This window comes from Capsicum annuum, chromosome 1, assembly GCF_002878395.1.
Source record: "Capsicum annuum cultivar UCD-10X-F1 chromosome 1, UCD10Xv1.1, whole genome shotgun sequence".
In the NCBI taxonomy this organism is placed as follows: domain Eukaryota; kingdom Viridiplantae; phylum Streptophyta; class Magnoliopsida; order Solanales; family Solanaceae; genus Capsicum; species Capsicum annuum.
The window spans coordinates 24,246,974-24,256,321 of NC_061111.1; the positions used below are offsets into that span (position 1 = coordinate 24,246,974).

A 9,348-nucleotide genomic window follows, 5' to 3' on the forward strand; every position below is an offset into this window, starting at 1 on the left:
GCAAAACTTTTGATTGTTTTTATTACAATTTCTATTAATTAATCTTCGTCCATCTGTCAGACTATATTATGCATCAAAAATTTTTTTACTCTTCAGCAATGTGTCATATAAGCTAATTGTAATTTTATATCTTAATGTAAATTATATGATGTATCAGTTATTTTCAAAAATAAGTCAAGTATAATGCAAACTTAATTATAGTGATGTATCTCAACCAAAATAATTTAATGTACCAGAAACTTAAATTAACAATACAATAGTAAATATAATACTATTGTATTTGCATATAAAGTAATGTATCATAAGATATTTAGTTTTTAATCCAATGTATCAGATAATTTTTACACATATAAAGTATTAAGCAAAAAATATAATAATGTATTAGTAACCACAAATAAATGTAATGTGTCATGAATTGTAGTGTATCATGAACTCAATGTTATTAAATGAGATATTTGTTACTCATAATACAATATATCATAAGTTTACATAATAGGAAAACTTATGATATTTGTTATCCTAAGTTATTAAATGACGTATATTAGATAATTTAAATAATAATTTTTTTAATTAAGCGTATTAATTGTTCAACTGTAGGTTTAATTATAATTTTTTTCATTTTTAATCATAATTAAAAATTTATTAATGTATCATGACGTTAACTAATGTATCATATTTGAGATTTTATGTAATTATTATAAAAGTAGAAAAAGTAATTAGGTAGTAAAGTATTGTGATTTATGTTGTTTACTTTTTATTCTTTACGTAAAATTAAGAAAAATAATTGAAAAACTCTTGGTGACATATGTAATGACGTGGGAGAATTATAGTCGTTTGTGGCTGCTTGCTACTCTGTCTTATTATTGGCAACAAAACAACTAGTCCCCAATTCCATATTTATCGGGTACATTTCAGTTAATATGGTGATTAAAATATTATAAATAAGAAATCAATTTTATGAGTTCATTTCTTAAAAGACTTTTTAGGAATTTTACAAATAAGCTTTCAAAAAGAATTACTTTTACGAGAGTAATATGAAAAAAAAATAATTAAATTTGTGTTTAATGATTATTATGTGATAAAAAGTTTACGAATTTAAATCATAAAAATATTTTAATAAAAATATAAAATAAAATTACATGTAATAGATTCTTATAATTTTTTTTTTCTGAATTGTAAATAATTTTAGTGGGTGGAATATTTTTTTTCTTTTTTTTAGTTGTGCTTAATAAAGAAACTAACTAATTAATAATAATAGTGCTTACAATAAAGGCAAATGCATGATTCAACGACTTTGGACACACTCAGCTTGGTCCACACACACGAAACCTCCTATTACTTGTTCCCCAAGACCCGCTTTCTTCCAAACAAAAAGGGAAATAAAATACGAAACTGCAAAATTCCGATAATTCCAGAAATGCCCTTGGAATTTGTATACTTGATTTGACCATATACTATGCTTTTGATGAATTTTCATCACCAATTACATTTTATTATTTCATAGTTGACAGTTGACACTATAATAACTTCAGTAAGGTGGTAAGGTGCATGACGTTTAGTCGAAATCAGTTGTGAAATCAAAATTAATAAAGTTTAAAATAATTTAATTTTTCATCAAATAAATCTCCTCAATTTTTTCTAGCTCTATCCTCAAAACAACTATAGTTATACAAAGTCAAATTGAACTATGAATTATGACACCTATTAAGTATGACAAGTAATCTCATCAAGATAAATTCACCCCAATAGATTCTTCCTTTTTCACATGAACATTTTTATTTAGTACTCTTTTATACATAAAGTAAATATCAGTGCACGAAACAAAAATAAAATAAAATATCAATGCATGCTAATCTAACATACACGTGTAATTGATAAGAAACACGCAACGAAGAAATTATCGTTAATTCAGTATGCAAAAAATTTTATGGAATTAGTTGACTGTCTAGTCATATTCAAATACTTCTTCCGTCTCATTTTATGTGTCGCTATTTGATCGGGCATGAAATTTAAGAAATAAGTAAAGACTTGATTTTTTTTATCAAATTATCCTTTATTAAAATAATATACTATTAGTATTTTTAATTAAGTGAATCTTTATAAGTGGGATCAATAAGAATAAAAGTATAATTATGTCTTTAAATAGCTACCAAATAAAAACAGACGATATTTTTTTGGGACGAATAAAAAAAAATGATGACATATAAAATAAAATGGAGGGAGTACAAGATTTTCAAGTCAAAACAGTGGCATTTTAGTCATTCCACTTTCCTCTAGAATTTACCAACCGCTCGTCTTTTAAATATCTGAAATGCCAATAATTATCAGCCATAAATAAATAAATACTATATTTTGGTAACCGCCGGTCCCACACAGTCTTCACGCGAAGCTTATTCGAACCAACCATAAAATAAAAAAATAAAACGAAATTAATTAATCTCGCCTTATATATAGGAACTCCACATAAATTACAAAATATAGCAAAATAAACTTTTGCCTTCTTCCCCAAGTTTCTTTCCAATATTCCTGTAAATAATTTCTTTCATATATTTTGATCGGAGCAAGTTATCGAGTATGATGACCCGTGGAGCAACAAGGATGACCCGACTAATGATGGGTCATATGGGTCCACGTTACTTTTCAACTGCACTTCTGCGAAGTGATGCCGGAGCCGGAGTTTCCGGTGTCGTCGGTGCCGGAATGTTGCATCGGTTTCCGGCGAGTCCGTCGGAGAAATCGGTGGTGAATTGGGCTAGGAATTATTCGGTGATGGGTTCACGTAGTGCTAGTACTGTGGCTTTGAATGATGATAAGCAGCCAGAGAAGGACCAGAAAGCGGAGAACGGCGGCGGTTCTGCGGCGGCGGCGTCAGGCGGTGGTGTTGAGAAATCTGTAGTGAGTTATTGGGGTGTTCCGCAGACAAAGGCTACTAAACCTGATGGTACTGAATGGAAATGGAATTGCTTTAGGGTAAGTTTAATCTGCTTTTCACATATTTTTTTATTTACAATTTGGATTTCGAACAGTTCAACTTTAATTGTGAACTCAAACATGAAATCAATTTTTTGTAACAAAATATATATATTTGAAAATTATATAAAAAAATATAAGTCACGATTCAAAATACTTAGAAGGTTATATGAAAAATTTAATTGTTTGAATCTCAAACTTTTAAAGTGTCACGTAAATTGGTATGAAGGATTATTATTAATATTTTGGAGAACATATTTGTTGGGATTAATGGTGGATTTTTTTGTGATGTAGCCATGGGAGACTTACCAAGCTGATACGTCAATAGATCTGACGAAACACCACGCGCCAGTTACGTTCTTGGACAAATTTGCTTATTGGACTGTTAAGTTCCTTCGATACCCCACTGATATATTTTTTCAGGTATGTTATAGAAAGTCTTTAATACCAAATCCCAGAATATTGGAAGGTTTTATTATCGTCATAATAACGTGGAATCAACCACTAATACTTGCATTAGGTTAGGTACGTCACACCTCTTGGTGCGGCCCTTCTCAGACTCAACTAACGGACCTTTATTATACACAATTAGTTACAGTTAAAATAATTCACACAGAAAAAAGTTCGAAAAAGTGTTATTTAAGAATAATTATTTGACCCTCATTCGCTAATGGTGATAGTTGTCATTCTTTTTAGCGTTCAGTAAAAATACTAATAGTAGTTGCTGATGTTGTTAGGATAAGTACATAGGAAGAAACAAACAAATGAAAGGAATGAAAAGCTTGTAAAAACCTCTTTTGTTTCCTACTTCATGATGAATCCAATTGAAAATTTCAAATGGAAAAGGAAATATAAGAACCCAGAGTTGATTTAATTTTTTTCGTGTGTTGTTAATGTGGTTCAGAGGAGATATGGTTGCAGAGCAATGATGTTAGAAACAGTGGCAGCAGTGCCAGGAATGGTGGGAGGTATGTTGTTGCACTGCAAGTCATTGAGGCGATTCGAACAGAGTGGTGGATGGATTAAAGCTCTACTAGAAGAAGCTGAAAATGAGAGGATGCATCTCATGACTTTCATGGAAGTTGCTAAGCCAAAGTGGTACGAGCGAGCTCTGGTCTTTGCAGTGCAAGGTGTCTTCTTCAACGCTTACTTTGTTACTTATATTCTTTCTCCCAAATTGGCTCATCGTATCGTGGGGTATCTGGAAGAAGAAGCTATCCATTCCTACACCGAGTTCCTCAAGGAATTGGACAATGGCAACATTGAGAACGTCCCTGCTCCTGCTATTGCCATTGATTACTGGCGCCTGCCTAAGGACTCCACTCTCCGCGATGTTGTCTTGGTTGTTAGGGCTGATGAGGCTCATCACCGTGATGTCAACCACTTTGCATCTGTAAGTATTCATGTGTCTGATGATCTCAACTTTCTTGAAATGATTGACGTTTGTCCAAAGAGTTGGTTAACTAATTTATGTGGGTTTGATTGCAGGACATTCATTACCAGGGACAACAGCTGAAGGACTCACCGGCACCACTTGGGTATCACTAAGCCACTAATAAAACAGAGAGATCAGAGATATCAAGCTAAAAGTCACTGTTATGTTCTTTTTTGGACTGGTAATAGACCTATGTAGTAGGTACTACTAATCTTGAGTGTTGATGTACATATTTTTGTGTGGATTTGGTTGGTTCTTTGCTGCCTCATGAATCTCTTGAGATTTGAGGTAGAGTACGATGAGCTCTGTATGATTGGAGGATATTAGACATTCTTGATGAAAATATATCATGGTTTGTTTACTTTGCCATTCTTTTGGGGCACAAAGTTTCTTAGTTAAGTATGAATCACGAGGTTAAAATTAGGACGCAATGATAAATAAAGATAATTGGCGTTGTGGGTGTTTGCACTAATTCATTAATTGGGCGTATGGCGTGTTTGCACTAATACATTAATTGGGTGTATGGCGTAAAAATGCAAGAGAATAAGAGGGACCTCTTTTAATTGGCGATTGAGGCCATCAAGTGAAGTTCTCCTGCTGAAATTCCAGAAACTCCTTTGCCGATGTTTATAGAACTTAAAACTGTAGCTGACCGAAGAAGCTCCTTCGAGGGAGAATCTTATACTGGCAGCTGAAGTGGAATCTTCTTTATGGGTATACAAGAATGTGATCAACTTTAGTAAGCAATACGGGCTCAATTTTGAAGGTTAATGTGAATGGAATTCTCTCTTTTGTATTAGATGATGTCGAACCTGCTGTGCCCCATTAACTAAGAAGGGGGCGGACACAGCAAACACCACAAGTTTTCCTAATCAGAACCGGGGAGGTATGAATGATTTTAAGAAATCAGAATTCAATGTTAAATTCAAGCAAGGGAGTCGAGAAATATGGGACTTAATAGAAGTGCAAAGAGAATAGTTATATATTCCCACGTGGAAAGCAGGCGATTACTGCTTTCTGGAAACAAAACTAGAAGGCAACGTACAGGTTGGTTAAGCAGCTATTGAGCAACATGTTGGTGCATTTTGCACATTTGGAAGTAGTTGAAATTTTGGTGATGTGATATAGAAGGGTTTGTGAAGGTGGTTTACTGAAACTTTTAACACCACAAGATTTGCAGCAGATAGAAAAAGATAGTGGTAGACGTACAACAACAATGCTTAAATTCTCGGAGATTTGAACTAATAGTTCCTCCTCTGTATGGGGGAAACTGTATGCAGAACTAGGGGAATAATCACGATATCTCATCATGCATCGACAGATTTTTGTTCTTGGTTGAGTGGGATGAAAATTTGAACATAAGGAAATCGTTGCTACCAAAACTCTCATCTGATTATTGTCCCATTTTATTACACAGGATTTGCAGCTGAAGGAAGAAATAGTGACATAGTACAATAACGATTGAACTCTGAGAGACTATTGATGATGTTGAACTAATAAAGCCTCCTTTCTTTGGGGAAAATTATACGTGGAACTGAGGAAATGATCACTATATCTCATCAAGAATCGACAGATTTTTATTCACGATTTATTGGATGAGGATTTCAACAACATAAAACAATCTTTGCTACCAAAACTCTGATCTGATTATCGTCCCATTGTATTTTAATTTTAAGTTTGAGAATTGGTGGCTAAGGCCACCAACTCCGTTGAGCCACTCCTGGGAGGAACAGGGAAGACTTAATGATGACTAACTAATTGTCACTTTAGACTGAAAATTGTGGTTTCAAAGGGACTTTGATAAAGAGCAAGTGCTAGTGCGTTAAACTGTAATATACAATTGACAAAGCCTCGGGTCCAGACGGGTATTCAGTGTGAAATTTTTTCCAGAATTGTTTGAAACTTTGAAGGAAGACATCGTGGAGACTTGAAAATTTTTTATAATCACGAATTCCGTGAAAAAGCATTAATACGACTTATGTGGCCTTGATTCCAAAAAAGAATGGAGCTAAGGGATGCTCCCATTTGGTGAATTGGAAGCTAAGGGCTGCTCCCATTTGGTGAATTGGAACAATTTTATCATAGCAAAAAGGAAGGAAGACTTGGTATTCTGAATCTAAAAACACAACTTTCTCCTTATGAAATGGTTATGGAGATACAATATCGAAGAACATGCTTTGTGGAGAAAACCATCAATGACTAGTGGCGAAGCCACAATGCAAGCTACGGGTTCAACAAAATTCAATAACTTCAACTCAAACCCTTTATTTGTGTTACGAAATTCATTTAATATGCTACAAAATTCATTTAATAAGCATTAATAATATATTCAGAATGCAATGTGTAAAAAAGAATTGTGGTTCAGGACCCATAAACTAAAAATCTTAGTTGTGCCTCTGTCAGTGATTAATATGGATACTTAGTTATGATTCATCGGATCAAAAAAGAAATGAACCCTCCTTGTGGTATCGGATCAAGCATTCAGTCCAGGATGCATGTCATGATTCATCGAAGTTAACATATACCTCCAGATAAGCTTTTTCCCATTTTCACTGAGATGGGCACCTTTTATTTATACATAACTCTTTTTATTTTCGTCGCTTTCTTGTCCTTGCCTATGTTTCTGCAGATCTATCATGGTTTTCCGGAATACTTTTGCTACAAAAACAACTTCAGCCACTGAACATGAAAGAAGAACATCTTTTAAAATGACAAATATATTGGACATGATCCTCTAAAATATCATTATTAAAATATTTGTAATTTGGTTCTTGAATCTGAAGAAAAGATAAGAGGAATATTGAGACCATAATAGATAAAATCTCAACTTTAGAAGATTTTTGAATGACTAGGAGGTTCAAAGAGTTGCTGAATTTTCAAAGTTTGGAAGCCTTTTTAAGGTCTTAGTGAGCGTTACACAGCTATACTGTCAATTTTGCATAGTCTCTACTTACAGGTACTGAATAACAAAGGATCCAACACAGTTAGGATCAGGTGAGTCATGCGAGAGTGTACATTTGATGTCTTAAAAGTGTTGGATCAATAATGGTGATAGTATGAGACAACAAAAGTGACCGGAACATGGTTCCGGTATGTATTTGGTGGACTATATGAAAAGAAAAAAACACAAGATGCTTCGAAGATCGGTGTAGTTCAATTCAGAAAATTAAGATGAATTGAATTTTTTAAGATGCAGAATCTTTCCTAGACTCTGTAAGTTAGATTAGAACAGTGTCACACGTGTCTTTTGAAATATAAATATGGTTTAAGCACACCCTTTGTGTTGACATTAATGTACAGCCTTCACAGTAAATAAATTACTCAATTAATAATAAGAATGTTCGAACAAATTGAGAAATTACACCAAACCGAAAAATCCAACTAAGACGAGTTTATGTAATTCATTTGTTTGCTTGATTTGGTATTAAATTTTGAGAATCATCAATAGTTGGTATGATTTGGATTTAAATGGGAAAAATGGACAAAGTATATTTACTTGTTTCATAAAATCATTTGTATGTAATATAATTTTGATAAATATCTTTTCGTATGAAACCATACCAAAAAAAAGAACGAAGAAGTATTAGAATTCTTAATTTCTGATTTCTGATTTATAAGTTCATCCAAACAGTGAAACAGGCTCTTAGACCATCCATAGAAAGTCAGTAGTATTATTTTTAGGATAAAATAACAAAGTCAAACATGAAGGGACTATCTATAAAAGCTCACTTAATTTTAAATTAATTATCAAAAATCAATTGTCTTTACCCAACATGCGTGTCTTAGGTAAAAGATACGGCCGAGTGCCTCAACAGCAGTGTGTATCTAAGATACACGCGACTTGGCCGATGTAGCTGACCAATGCCTTCCACAAATATTGTAATTATTGAAATTTAGATGGTCTCTTATAATTAGGATACAAAGCTCGGTGTTCTTATTTGTTACCCTTATTTTTATGATATTTTGAACAGTTTCTTGAGCTTTACATACTAATAAATAGTATAAGTAAAATTAGGTTAGATATTATGAAGACTATGCATAGACCAATTACTCCATGAAGCAAAGGAGATGCAAGTCCACAGCTACTTAGCTTTATGGTCAAGAGATTAAGAAACCACACCCAAAAAACAGAAAAAACTTAATGATGGGGATGACTTGCCGAATTCACATTAGAAATCGCCAACATGAATACACTAGCGACCTGCATGAATGGCAGAACGACTCACGTTGTCTCCGACATGCACGAGATTGAATTCTCCATGAAGATGAGGATTTAAAACGTAAGATTTTCTTTTCCTCAATCCAAAAAAAAAAAAAAGAAGAAAAAGAAAAAGAGCAAAACATGATATATAATTAAGTAGACATTACACTTCATCTTCATATCCAAAAGTCCATTTCAAAAACTAAGAAATACAATGTACATACCTAGACTGATCAACAGCTATGGAACCTTCTTTTTTAGTGGTTATTTTGTGTTAATACAGAATATTATTAATACCAAACTCTAGCCAGTACTACTACATTGACTAGAAAATTTTTCTTTCTTTATTTATAATGATGGTGTCAAGGTCAGTTTAAGCGCAGTTCGACTATTCTATTGAGTACTTGTTACATCCACAAGCACAAAGTACTAGATTACTATGTCCACAATCAAGACTTAGTCACTAGAAAAGTAAAATAAGAAGAAAATAACAAGAGCAAGCATGGCAAGTCCCCACTCATTACCTTGTGCTATGGAAAACAACACTTGAAAAGCCAAGAAGATCAAAATAATAGCCAACCATCCCCATCTTCTAAATTCATCTTCATGATCTCTCACCCTATAAATTCTGGTCTGCTGGTAATAATAATAATTGTCGTAACCTTGTAAAGAAGATGCATAAATAATTGCTAAACATAGTAATACTACTAGTAAAAGAGGACCAAGAAGGATTTTTAAAACT

General features: G+C 33.1%; 1 protein-coding gene across 1 annotated transcript; it reads left to right on the plus strand.

The window, feature by feature from the left end:
- Positions 1-2,337: 2,337 nt before the first annotated feature.
- On the plus strand, positions 2,338-4,774 carry LOC107870439 (ubiquinol oxidase 2, mitochondrial). Its single transcript, XM_016716977.2, has 4 exons — positions 2,338-2,970; positions 3,265-3,393; positions 3,875-4,363; positions 4,459-4,774. Exons 1-4 carry the CDS (start codon positions 2,575-2,577, stop codon positions 4,516-4,518), a joined length of 1,074 nt encoding a protein of 357 aa, XP_016572463.1. The 5' UTR covers positions 2,338-2,574; the 3' UTR covers positions 4,519-4,774.
- Positions 4,775-9,348: the final 4,574 nt, after the last annotated feature.